The sequence below is a fragment of the Epinephelus fuscoguttatus genome, linkage group LG18 (genome assembly GCF_011397635.1).
Source record: "Epinephelus fuscoguttatus linkage group LG18, E.fuscoguttatus.final_Chr_v1".
Lineage (NCBI taxonomy): Eukaryota > Metazoa > Chordata > Actinopteri > Perciformes > Serranidae > Epinephelus > Epinephelus fuscoguttatus.
The window spans coordinates 21,298,806-21,312,118 of record NC_064769.1 but is presented as its reverse complement, the minus strand read 5'-3'; the positions used below and the strand labels follow the sequence as shown (position 1 = coordinate 21,312,118).

Sequence of the window (13,313 nt, the reverse complement as noted above, 5' to 3'; positions counted from 1 at the left end):
AATTAGTGTGCAATACATGTGGGTCAAAAATTAAAGATGGAGACGCAGCAACTTCCAACAAACTTATTACATTCCATTTAGCAAAGAGCGCAATTTAGGACTTACAGGACTTGAAACTCAAAGTTTAGGACTTGGGACTTGACATGGGATTTGTCTGACTTGACTTGGGACTTGAGTGCAAAGACCTCAGGCTTATTTATGACTTGCATGACAAGTTAAAGTATTTAAATGTACCGTGACTGATTAAAATCAAATGCATTATTTTATTTCATGTTTGAAGGCTGCACAAAATGCTCCTGAGGGCGGCCACTGGCCCATCAGCCTCACTTTGAGCAACACTGATGGAATTAATCATTTCAAAAGGGTAAAATCACATGACAGTTGCCATTAAAAAGTCCAAGAGAAAACTCACTGGTAAATGTGAATAATGATGACAGGATTCACAAGGAAACATCATTTCTTGTTGGTTTATTGTGGCATGCAATTTCATGTGCTGAAATCTTCCTTTTTATAATTCCATCTCTCAGTGCAACACAGAAGCAGTATGCTGCTCGGCCAAGCTGTCTGTAAGTCAGAGTAATACAGATGAACGAGCCAGAAAATGCACAGAAGAATCAATCAGTCAGTCAAACAATACTCAAACAGTTTCATGAGTCATCAAAAGCACAAAAATCATCATCATCTTGACTCCAGTCCTGCATTACCGTACAGTAAGTAAAAGGGAAACCTTTCACAATGTGATATTTCCAAGGAAATAAATGGAATACGTAACAGTATTATTCATTATGGGGACATTTTAGATATGCTGTCTCTTAAGGAGTTTATTTTCCTCATTCTGAAACATTACACAACTGCCCCAATGATTTAAACATTTAAATATATCTAATTATCACAGGTTGTATAAATGAGCGTCTATACTATAAGTCCATCTAATGATGGTGCCAGACTGTATACAATGACGGATGTGTACCATCTCTTAATAGTTCATTTACATTTCAATCGAACAATAGATTCGCAAATAAAATGTCTAATACAGACATGAATAGTCAGAAAACATCAGTTCATATGTTTCACAATCAACAAACAGGCTTTTTTTCCCATAGAATATAGAATAATGAGACACTTTCTTTGTCTAATAAAAAAATCTCCAAACAGTTTCAGCGAATTCTCAAATTCAAAACAAAGAAGCTGACTTAGAATATACCGAGGAGGAAAAAATACCGCAACAACAACCAAATGTGGTAATAACAATAATAGTCATAATAATATAATCTCTATCAAACAAGAATTAATTTTCATGAGCAAACAAGTAAAATGCTGCAAGCAAACTTCAGCACTTGAACGTGGCCACACAGTGGGCATGTGCAGAACTCTTACAGCGCTGGGTGTGTTGTATCACAACTACAGAATCATCAATACTCCTCCGCCATCACAAGAGGGACTATATCGCATGCATGACGCAGGATGCAGGGTACGATGGGGTGAAGGAAAAGTTGCGGGGACGGCAGAGCGCACCCACTGGCAGTGATGGGGTGGGAATTAGTGCAGTGCGATTAGCCACTACAGCGGTGCTCTATAGACACTTTAAAGGAAACAGGGAGTATCACTTTGACGTTGGTTCAATACTCACAATACTGTTTTTACATACAGTAGTGCCCAGCCCTTTCCCATGGGAACAGGAATAGCAAAGCTAATATTGATACTGAGAGGCAAAAGAAAACACTGGCAAAAGTAAACACTGGCAAACAATAAAATCTCTAACCCATGTATGCTTTGGGTGAAAGGGTCGGTTATCAGCAAGTGAAATCCAGGTAAACACTTCCACAGAATATCTAAGTGATGAATATAGAAAAGTAGCTGAGCAACTTAAGTCTTCCCTGAGCAATTCAGACAGACAAGGATCTAGCCTCCTCTAATGGAACAAAGCAGAACTGCACAAGAAGTATCTCACTCCTCGGCTCGACTGTGCCTCTCCCCCTCCTCACGTAGTTTACAGTCAAGGAATATGAAAAGCCATAGGAAAATTGCAGGGATTGATTGTACTGTACTGTACATAACATGGCACTTACATGACTTCAAAGGTGAAGTTGTAAACAGATGCAGAGCGACAGTAGGTAGCTGAGCTAATGTCATGACTCGGAGCAGCAAAATCCCTGTGCCACCTTGAACCTTTCTCAGCTCAGAAACAAATCCCACAAAACAGTTTTCTACACTGTATTACACGCTCCCAGCATGTGTTGGGTGGAGAGAAACCTCCCAAAAAGGTCACCAGTCCATTATTTCATTGTTTTAACTTGAAACTCAATAAGCAATCCTCACACGTGCAGCCACTCTGGCATCCTCTAAAATGGGATTTAATGTATAATCTGAGAGAAACATTTCCGAAAAGGTGCAGTAGTTTAGGTGAGAGGAAATGAAAGAGGAAGCTGGAAAGATTCAAATATTACTCCGCCCTCCTCTTCTCATTCTACACAAATCTCATAAGATTTAGATTAGGGTGTAAACAGACTTTAAATCCTGCAAATCCAAAATGGGTTAATGTGTTCACGCTGTTTATTAAAGTTATCAAGATGAAGCCACACATGACAGGATGCCTCATATCTTTAAAAGGCAGTGAGGCAAGGCTGGACTACATGGAAATCAAAACCATACTGCACTAAATAACAGTGAACTAGACAGTGTACTGATGGCGGCGCATTGGACGGCCGTCAAACACAGAGAAACGTTAGACGGGACCGATCAGTTTTGTCTCCGCGATGCAAAATATAGCAAACAAAAACAAGAGTAACAAAGATCCTGATACAAAATACCCCGACGAACAACTTCACAGAAGTCAGCAATGCGTAAAACGAAAGAAACTGAAACTTTTAAAGTCAAACAAAGATACGGCATGACGAAACACAACAAGTGGTGTCCCTCACTTTTTGTAGGCTTCAAGCTTGAAATGCATGACCTCTGAATATTAGTTACATAGATATGACAGGACTGGAAAGCACAGAAAAATGCCATGAGCTTACAAAAATGTGATTTCCAGTTTACATGAACGATAACGCATGTGAAACAGGACAGGAGTCCGTCAACAGGCATGAATAAAAGTCATTGTAGAGAGCCAACTGTTTAGGTCTGTACAACACCAAGGAGAGAAAGGCCACTGTATTGCATGTTGGTGTCGAATGTGTGTGAATTACAGCTTGTGTTCACGTGTGTGTGTGTGTGTGTGTGTGTGTGTGTGTGTGTATGTGTAAGATAGAGCAGTGAGTTTGCTCCTAACTTACAGTCAGCAGGATTAAATGCCAGGACTACTACAGGCACACAGAGATGAAACAATAGTTTTTAAGAGTGATTGTGGGTTCATGTGGCTTGTATAGAAATCTACTGAATTAGCTCCATCTGCAGCTGAAAATATGATTTCAGAATTTTGTAGAATTAGTTATGCAGTGTGAGGAGTATGGTGTGGATCACAGAAAAGTTTACACACATCTTTATTTTGCTGTCATCCTCGTGGGCTCTAGTGATCATTTGTCCTCCAGTGATTAAGGATCATTTAAAAACCTAGTTTATGACTGTGTGATTGTGTTCTGTGATCTCATGACAGCCGAAGGAATTTGGAGATCAACATATGAGTCATAGAAGATAAGAGCTTGTTTGGGTATCAGCATAGTGAAGACCTCTGTTTTCAGCACTTTTTTGAAAATTTCTTGCAGGGTTTGAGTTCCCTGCCCATTTTTCCTCTCAGTATTATAACATTTATCTCTTGATTTTTTTAGGGAGCACTCGTGAAAATACTTTAAAGGGTAACTTCAGCATTTTTCAACCTGGATCCTACTTTCCCATGTTTTAGTGTCCAAGTGACTGATGGAGACAACAATTTTTGAAACTGGTCAAGTATTGACAGAGACCTTTGTAGCTGCCAAACAGGCTGCAATGTAATCAATTGGGGCATTTGTGCACTGTCAATTTATGTCCACTCAAAGTGCTTGTTTTTGCCACTGACAGGCTCAGATTATTATTCTAACTGTCAGACAACATTATGGAAAGGGTCACTGAAGACTAAGATCCTTTTTGTTTATCAAGAAACAGCCCTGAAATCACCATCACCAAACCCACCAGACCCCATTTAAATAAACAGTAATTTTAGTATGTACAGAGTCAGCATATGTTCACATCTAACTGGGTGAATTTAGGGTTTATTTAAACAAAACCAGAGTGTGGTGATTGTTGGGACAGTAGAAACATACACCAAAATGTTTTTTAGTTGTATTTTGTTTCTGTCAACTTTGAATGGAGTGTGTTTTACAATAATAAAATAAGTGTGTTTTTTTTTTTAATGGAATCTGGTGGGTTTGGCGATAGCAAAGTTTGGGTTGTTTCTGCTTAAATAAAAACGATCTTACTCTTTAACAAAAAGGTCTATCTCTGTAGGAATCCTTTCTGTAATGCCCAGTTCAGCGACGAGACAAAACCGTTTTAGAACTTTGCAGAGAAAAGTTGCAGATCTGAGATCAGCTCAAGCCAGCTGATGGTGTCACCTGCAACTCAGCAACTCAACTGCAGCTGGTCAAAGAAGTACAAATTATGTTCAGCAACAAAATAAGCTTGAAAAGCTGGAAATCAGAACCGAAGTACAGAGAGTTGTTGCATAGACATGATACTCCATCTTATCTAGTTGCATTGGTGTGAACCAGCAGGTTTTTAGAACATTACAGAACGGCACATTGCAAGTAGCTGCACATTCGTCTTGTCATAAATGTTTGGTCTGAACTGGGCGTCATGGTGTCAGAAATTTACATTAACAATCTGAGCATGTCAGTGGCAAAAACAGACACTTTGAGTGGACGTACACTGACGATGCGCAATTGCCCATTTACGTTACACTGCAGCCTGGTAAGTGACTGCCAGCTGCAGCGCTCTCACTCAGTACTGGACCAGTTTTGAAAACTGTTGTTCTCATTAGTCGCTTAGACACAAAAACATGGGAAAATATGATTCAGGTTGAAAAAAAAAAATGAAGTTACCCTTTAAGATGTAAAGAGACAGCAAGACATGAGAAATAATCATCAGATATTCACAAGGTAGCAAAAAGGTTCGAGAGCAAATTATACTCATAATAGTAAATTATACTCATTACATTATAAGAAAAATACTTACTGTAGCAAGAACTCACTAGCATAGGTACACAATGACAGGATTTGGTAGGAAATTTAGTATAAAAATGTTGGGATCTCAGTCCCTGCTGTCAATCCACGCTACATACAAAAAATTAAGAATAGTTAAAGCAAAACATCAACAGAATTCCTATAGTAAAGTTAAAAAGTGGCATGAAAACTGGCACCTACTGTAGAGGCTTCTGCTTTCTGTCAAACCATTAGTCTTTGTCCGCCAAGTTAAATGACAACAAAGTAGATGATGTGTAAACCTCTTGTGTACAATGTCATGTGAAGTGAGCAACCATGTGGTGAAGATGCTATGAGATCTCCAGCCTTTCTCCTAAATGTCACCAGGATTCAAACTGCAAACATGGACACAAGTTCAGCATCTACTGTAAGGGCAAACTGGTCATGTGCCTTACTGAGCATAAACAGTAATATCACTAAATTCTCTGTGGAGCTGTACATCAGTGAAAATCACCACCGAGGAGGCAGGACAATGTGTTTTCTCTTGCCCCTGACGATGTGGCGCAGCATACACTGTTAACCCATATCTGTCAAGTTTTATTTAGGCATATGATTGACATATATGAAGGCTGGAATTAAATGGTTTTCCCTTTAACCAGGCTCTGGTTGCAGGCAAGCGACTCAGCTCTAGCTCGGCGCAGGTCAGTGTCTGACTTTGTGTCCCCTTAGCTTCCATTGAGCAGCATCTCTGTCCCGGGCGTGTCAGGACGAGCATCCCCCAGGCGAGGAGGTCCAGTCCGCAGGACAAGCTTGCCGACGGCCAGGCCTCCTGAGACCAACCCTCCAGGAGACAGAGACTTCCTGGAAAGAGAGGAAGGAAGGGAGAATGTAATGAAAGAGGCAAATCAAAGTCAAGTGAAAGATGACTGACTGAGGATGATCCTGTGAGACATCCGTTACCATGGTAAATCACCTGAAGGCCATCTTTTTCAGCAGGTGAGCATCCATCTTTTCTGACGAAGGACCCTCTGTTTGGGAGTGCTCCTCCACGGGAGAAGCAAGGAGGGGAGAAGAGCAGGGTGGTGGGAGGAGGTGGGAAGCATCCTGAGACTGTGGGGTGGCCAGGTCTAAAGACTCCTGGGAGCCAAAGACAATTAAAAGAAAATGATTAGGAGGTTCGATTGCACTGGAATGCATTAAGTCCTTCACTCCAAATGTTCGCACTGAAATTAAACAACTCCAAGCTTCAAAACAGACACAATCAGACAACACTGTGGTGTGATTTACATAATCATACCAACCTGAGACTTGATCTCCTGATGGTCTGAATCTTCCATGTCAAGAGCGCACAGTTCCAGCTCAATGTCTCGATCTGGGTCTGGTTCACTGTCGACATGGCCTCGATCCCGGCTGTAGGCGGCCTGACGGGCTTGCAGATCAGACACAATTTTCTCTCCACTGCTTAGTGATGTGCGACGACCATGAAGCTCTGATGCACAAAGCTGCTCACTAAAACACACACAGACACAAAGAGTTTTTAGTATAGTTCATAGATATTGTAAATTCTCTTGGTATCAGTATCTTCAGTAGAAACTGTTATTATGACATTTTGCATAAATGGCCTGGTAATTGGACACAACACTGCAAAAATTAATATGTTCATTAAAGTCATGTCATTATGTTGGAAAATATTTCGTGCATTGGCGACATCCACGCAGAGGGCTTTCCTGACTTCGTTTCTTGGCTGCCAAGTGGGGTTTTTACCGACCAGCTAGCAGCACTATTTTTAGTCTGACCACAGAGAGGAAACGACTGCAGCACAATGAGATAGGAGAGAGGTATGAGAGAGGATGAGTGGGAGAAAACGTGTTAAGAACAATCAGGATTGAACTTCCACGTGTGCCCCGGGGGGTTTAAACAGAGAGAAATCTAAGCAATGCTGTGAAATTGCCTTAATCATTTTCACATCTTTTTTTTCTCTCGTAGCAGGTTGTGAAGTTAAACATTTGGATTGTTTCCTGTTTAATTCTCACGTCTTTGCATGTGGACTTTGTCTGTTTCCCTATAAGTCAACAACATGTAAGACCTGGAGGACAATAAGGAAGGAGGGAAGAAGGAAGGAAGGCAGGAGGAAAGGAAGGAGGAAAATAGGATGCATTGTACCTCTCTAGGAAACTGGAGTGGCTGGAAGAGTCTGATCCTCTGGAGCTCCATCTGTAGTCACTGTGATCCAAGTGGTGGTTGTAATCTTTACGGGAGATACAAAGAAAGAAAATTTCACTGATGGAGACAAAGTCAACCTTATAATAATATAAATTAAATATGTATTACATTTTATACATCCGTATATTAAATACAGTTTTAAAGGACAGATGAAGGACAGTAAATACTAAAACTGCTGTCAACTTATGTCGAATTCATAAAAAAAAGATTTTGTTTATCTTGCATGCTTCAGGTGAACCATGACTACAAAAACTGAGAAAGTTTGAATTGAAGTCATGGGCAGCTGCGATTAACAACAGCAAAACTATATCAAAAAGAGAGCCCTTTCCAATGGGAAACTGAAGTGCAAGTAAAACTTAATCAGTGCTCTCTTCAAAGCCAGACTCCATTGACAGAAACAGCAATTTTACCTTGCTGAACACAGGAGCTGCTGGTCTACCGTTGCCTTGATTGGTTTTGTTTTTAATTATTATTTTATTACTATTGTGTGACTTCAGTGTTTTAAAGGGACAGTTTGGATTTACCAAGGTCACAAAACAACACAAACAAACTACCAATTGAGGCAGTGGTAGAACAGCAGCTCCTGTGTTCAGTGAGGTAAAATTACTGTTTTTGTCAATGGAGTCTGGATCTAAGTGCATAAGTTATGCTTCTAGTTAGGTTCCCCATCAGAAAGGGCTGTCTGTGTAGGAGGTACTGAGCATACGACTGGATTAATGAGACTTGGATGATAGTGCACGAGTTGTGTAAGAGTTTGTAAATGGATGTTTTGATGTAGTTTTGCTATTTTGGATTTTTTTTTTTTAACCATAAATTCACATCTTCACAAATTCAAGGTAACAAGTAGTAACTACGTGACATATAAATGGTCGTTTTAGGGTGATGCATTCCTTTATATAAAATAAATAAAGCCAAATAAGAAACAAAGAACATCATCGTGTTGACATTTGAATAATTAAAGACTTTAATGACTCCTAACCTTTAAAGTTGATGGGTGTGGTGTTGGCGCTGCCCTGGCAGGCTGTAGCTTGGATAGGGTCGGTGGTGTGGTAGCCTGTGCGAGATGCCCTGGATATGGCGCCCCACTTGGAGATAATGGGCCCCTCGCTAAAGGGAATGATCGGATCCTCATCTTTTAAGCGCCGGTAGTGATCTAATGAATGCAGCCATCGCTTCCCGACACCACTACCGCTTACGCCTCCGCTCCCACCTCCGTTACTGTCCAGCTCCTGCATGACAAAAACAGGGACCCTGTTAGAACACATCCATACACTGCCACAGCGATATTAAAATAATTGTCTTCAGCTGTGTGTCTGCGCCTACTTGTGAGTGTGTGAAGAGTCTCACCGAGTGCTCTGAGCAGGAGTGAGCCGAGGTGTGCGTGAGCGTTTCGGGCTCAAAGGGGCTGAGGCAGGGGCCGATGGTGCCACAGGACCACGGAGAGTAGTGTGCTAAGCTTTCCTCGCCTCTGAACCTGCACCCCACACACTGGCCTCCGCTGCTCTCCACATGCTGAAAGAGAGGACATTAAAAAATGATGCACACTTTTGCCAACTCCACCAGCTCTCTGGGTGGGGTTTGAATGTTCTCCTCATGCCCGCATGGATTTTCTTCCAGGTGCTTTAATTTTCTCCAAAAACATGCAGATTATGTGGAGACTAAACTGCCCAAAGGTGTGACTGTGAGTGTGCATGGTTGCTAATGTCACACGTGAACTGAATATTAAGCATAAGGTGTAAGTTTTAAACTCATTCACCTTGCAGCAACCTCGGTTGCTTGCTAACTTGAATTTATGCTCTCACCGCCAGCACTGACATGCTGCCACTTTGCTGCCATCGCTGTGGCAAGCACTGGACATCATTAACTAGAAATCGCCAGTCTTTTCACCCATGGCTTTGCTTGCTTGTGCTTGTTATGCAGAGGCATCAAAATTAAATCAAGATCAGCACGCAAACACTTTAAAAGTCCTCGCGGTTTTTCTAATCAGCGCTCAATTTTAAAGCGGATGCCTTCACGAAAACATATCTGACGTGCCGTTAAACAAAGCTTTACTCAGCTGAAAGCCTGAGTCACTGCTTGTTAAAGTCTCTCCTCTCATTTTCTCTCTCTCTCTCACACACACACACACACACATGCACACACGCCACGATTGTGCATTGCTATGATATCTCCCTCCACAGTTGCTAAGCAACTATCTCCCACTTAAATAGCATTGGGCACAGGCGAAGCGCAAGCTTTTGGGATAGGAATTAAATCCTACATATTTTAAAAATGGTATTATACACAAGCAATTTATTACTCCCACTCTCAGGTGGCTGCACTGACACTATTAACAAACTGGTCGTGGCAGCATTTTAATTGTCGCTGTCACGCCTATAAATGTCCTCAACAATGCTCCGTGTGTTTGTGTGTACAGTGTGTTGTCTCTGTTATTTGCTCGCTACCTCGGTTCCAAAATCGATGGTGAAGATGGGGGAGGACTGGGAGGGCCTGTTGGCGTTGTGATGGTGGTGATGATGAGCCCACTGCTCCTGCTTCCTTCTGAACAGATCCTCATAGCCTAGAGGAACACGGCCGTAATCCTGACGAGGAAGCGTTCGGCAAGACAGGAAGAGTGAAAAAGAGAAAAGAGAACAGATATATTAATATAATAGTAATATAAGAGTAATAATAGTAATAATATGTTTAAACATCTTAATTAGTACAATGTAGTGTAGTCACAATACTGAAATTTCTAATTTTGTTACAATGCCTTTAAAAATATTGATATTCTAAATCTTTTCCAAATCCACAGGAAAAAATATCACTGAGGAAAAGGCTTTAACATGACAACAACGACTTTTCTTTTCTTGGTTACTAGCAGAGACTAGAAAGTGCAGCTAGTACCAGTATATCAATATTGTGGAAGATGAGTATTGACACTGTCTCAAATTATCAAAATCAGCATGATTCAATAATATCTTTGACAACACTGACACAATGTTAACAGGTAGTAAACACTAATGACTAAAGCCATGAATGACAACTGGTGAGTGCCAGTTGGAGCCAAAGCTGACTGCTTGCAAACACATTACTAATAACATTACTAATTAAATACTTTTGAGTTTGAATCAGATCTGTAATCAGTCCTCCATCTTTTCCAAACTTTAGGTGCTATGATTGTACTTCATGTTTGGTCTAGCACAGTCAGATCCCCCTTCCTTTCCATCTGATATAACTTGTCCAGGATGTCCTGATCTATGATTACTGTCATCTGACTCCATCGAAATGTACAAACTTATTTGATTGGATCTCTAGAAGCCAATCACAGCACATCTTCTAAAGTGGACTGCATTAGAGCCACACCCCCTTTTTTAATAAGCGTGGCTGACAGTGAGATGTAATAAGAGTGTGTGTGTGTGTGTGTGTGTGTGTGTGTGTGTGTGTGTGTGTGTGTCTGTTCCACGTTTTTCTCCTCACTGACTTGGTCAATCCATGTGAAATTTGGCACAGTGGTAGAGGGTCATGGGAGGATGTGAATGAAGCAATATTACATCAATTGGCCAAAGGGGGGCGCTATAGCAACCGACTGAAATTGCAAACTTTGAATGGGCATAGCTCATGCCCCGTATGTCGTAGAGACATGAAACTTTGCACAGAGATGCCTCTCCTCATAAGAAACATATTTGCCTCAAGAACCCATAAATTCTGGTTATATACTTTAGATTTTCCGCCATTTTGAAAAAAAAAAAAAAAAAAAAAAAAAAAAACACTTAAAATCGATCTCTTCCTAGGAAGTTTGACCGATCTGCGTGAAACTCGGTGAACATAATCTAGGGACCAATATCTAAAGTTCCCTCTTGGCAAAAGTTGGAAAACTTACTAAAACTGAGCTTCTATAAGGCAATGAATATTGTGGAGGGCGTGGCTCATCACATAAAGGTGTATAACATCTCAAGGGACCCCTCCATTATTGACCCCATCAAACAAAATGGAGGCGCTAGAGAGCTAATTTCTTATCTAGGCCTAACCGCCATATCGATTTTTACTAAACTTGGTAGATATGTAGAACAGGACACCTCAAGGTGACTGGAGAAATTTAACTCTAATTGGCAACTGGGTGGCGCTATAACAACAGAAAAATGCTTAAAAATGGCTAAAATGTGACCGATCGCTGTGGCTCCCCCTGTGGACCAATGTTTTGGTTTTTTCCTAATTTTTGGTATGACTAAGTCATGATATGGTATGCTGTATTCAGTGGGTATGGACTAGTTTATTATGTTCACAGAATATTCTTCTCACGAGGTTTTCAACAAACTGTATTCTGGAGATACTCCAGAAATTGTGGATATTTTGAGTCGTGATGACAAATACAAAATATCACTGTATTTATTGATATGATTCTTCATCCACTAGAATGGACATTAAAAAACACAAAATTAAGTATCCAAATGATAAAAAATGCCATGATTTATGAGGGCATTTAGAGTAGAAATTCACCATTACAATATTTCTTTGTGTGTGTGTGTGTTTGGAACATGATTGGGTTCTGAACGGTTTTGCAGTAGGTCTAAACATCATGGCAGACAAAGGAGCCTTCTCTGAGACTGTGAGGGTGGAAACAATAAAAACAGCTGTACAGTATAATGCAGCACAACCACTCTCCAATTCAAAAACAGTCGAGCTTCTAATGTTCCCTTTTGTCAATTATGCCCCGGAGCTATGGAACACCTACAGATATCAGGGGAGCCAGCCCGCTTAACAGTTTTAAAAGAAAACTAAAAATGTATCTCTTCATTTCAGCCTTTAACGAGCTCTGACTGTCCTGATACAGGCCTGAAACTCTTTCTTTTTACATTTTGCACTGCTGCAATCCATTTAAATGTTGTATCTCACTTGATTTTATGATTTTTAATTTTATTCTATGATTTAATGATCTATGGTTTTGGTGATATTGAGCTATGATGCCTTCTATGTGCTCTATTTAATCTTATTTTTTGTTTTTAAATTGTATTTAAATTTCCTTTTATATTGAATTCCTCTTTTTGCCTGTTTTATGTCCATTCTTTTTTCATGTTTCATTTTTATGTGAAGCACTCAGTGCATATAATAATTATTATAATTATACAGCCCTTTGTGCCTGCGTTTCTTGTATGAAAGATGCTAATGTAAGGCTGTCTTTCCCACCATATAATGCACATACAGGTGGCGGACACAAAAGGTACATTAAACATTTTCCCACACTACATTAGAGCAGTAACCACTACTACACATTTCAAACATGCATGTAAACACTATCTGATGGAGGGACAGACCTGCAACCACTGTTTTAAATCCCATATCCCACTTTACTCACTCTGCTTCAGTCTTCTACTCTGCATTGTCTATGTAGCTGCCTGTGTTTTGTTGTTTTGCCTCTGTTGACTGATTTATACTGTAATGTAATGTGCTTTTGTTGCATAGCTGAAAACTAGTTTTCCAGTTTTAACTGTAACATACAATTAAATCATTTTCCTGTATGTATAAATGAAATGAAATATCTACAAATTATTCTTTGTTTAGACTTAATTTGCCTTAAAAACGGTATTTTAAAGTCATCTGTGTACAAGACTGTGTTATGTCTTAATAATCTCCATCACAGTTATTGTGGCCAGACAGCATTATTGGTAAAATTAACTGTAGTATGCCAGTAGTCATACTGGTAATGCTATATGATGCTGTGAGCAGGAGAGCAGAGAGTGGGGGAGGCAGAAACATATTTGGGTGAGAAGTGGGAGGACTACAGAGGAGGTTGAAGCTACATACTGCAGCTCTGTGGCTGGCAGGGAAGGTAGAGGTGAGAGGATATATGTGGGAGTAAAAAGAGAAACCGAAGGAAAGGAAATGTTGCTGAGAGGAATGCAGCAGGAAGACAGACCAACATTGATTAATACAGATGTTACCGCTGGATGTAGTGCACGAGATGTGTCATGACATCGAGGAAGAAAACAGAAAGCA

General features: G+C 40.3%; 1 protein-coding gene across 5 annotated transcripts in view; it reads right to left on the bottom strand.

The window, feature by feature from the left end:
* Positions 1-453: 453 nt before the first annotated feature.
* The window catches only part of rc3h2 (ring finger and CCCH-type domains 2), a 34,760-nt gene continuing 21,900 nt past the window's right edge, over positions 454-13,313 (bottom strand). For 3 of the 5 annotated variants that reach the window (XM_049603685.1, XM_049603687.1, XM_049603686.1), the window contains exons 14-20: positions 9,782-9,919; positions 8,661-8,849; positions 8,317-8,566; positions 7,278-7,362; positions 6,416-6,623; positions 6,088-6,251; positions 454-5,975 (exon numbers count right to left, since the gene is read on the bottom strand). In XM_049603685.1, coding sequence (XP_049459642.1) covers positions 5,840-5,975; positions 6,088-6,251; positions 6,416-6,623; positions 7,278-7,362; positions 8,317-8,566; positions 8,661-8,849; positions 9,782-9,919 — 1,170 coding nt within the window. In that variant the 3' untranslated portion in view covers positions 454-5,839. Of the gene's footprint in view, positions 5,976-6,074; positions 6,252-6,415; positions 6,624-7,277; positions 7,363-8,316; positions 8,567-8,660; positions 8,850-9,781; positions 9,920-13,313 lie in introns of all 5 variants that reach the window. The other 2 variants (XM_049603688.1, XM_049603689.1) reach the window with 2 other exon arrangements.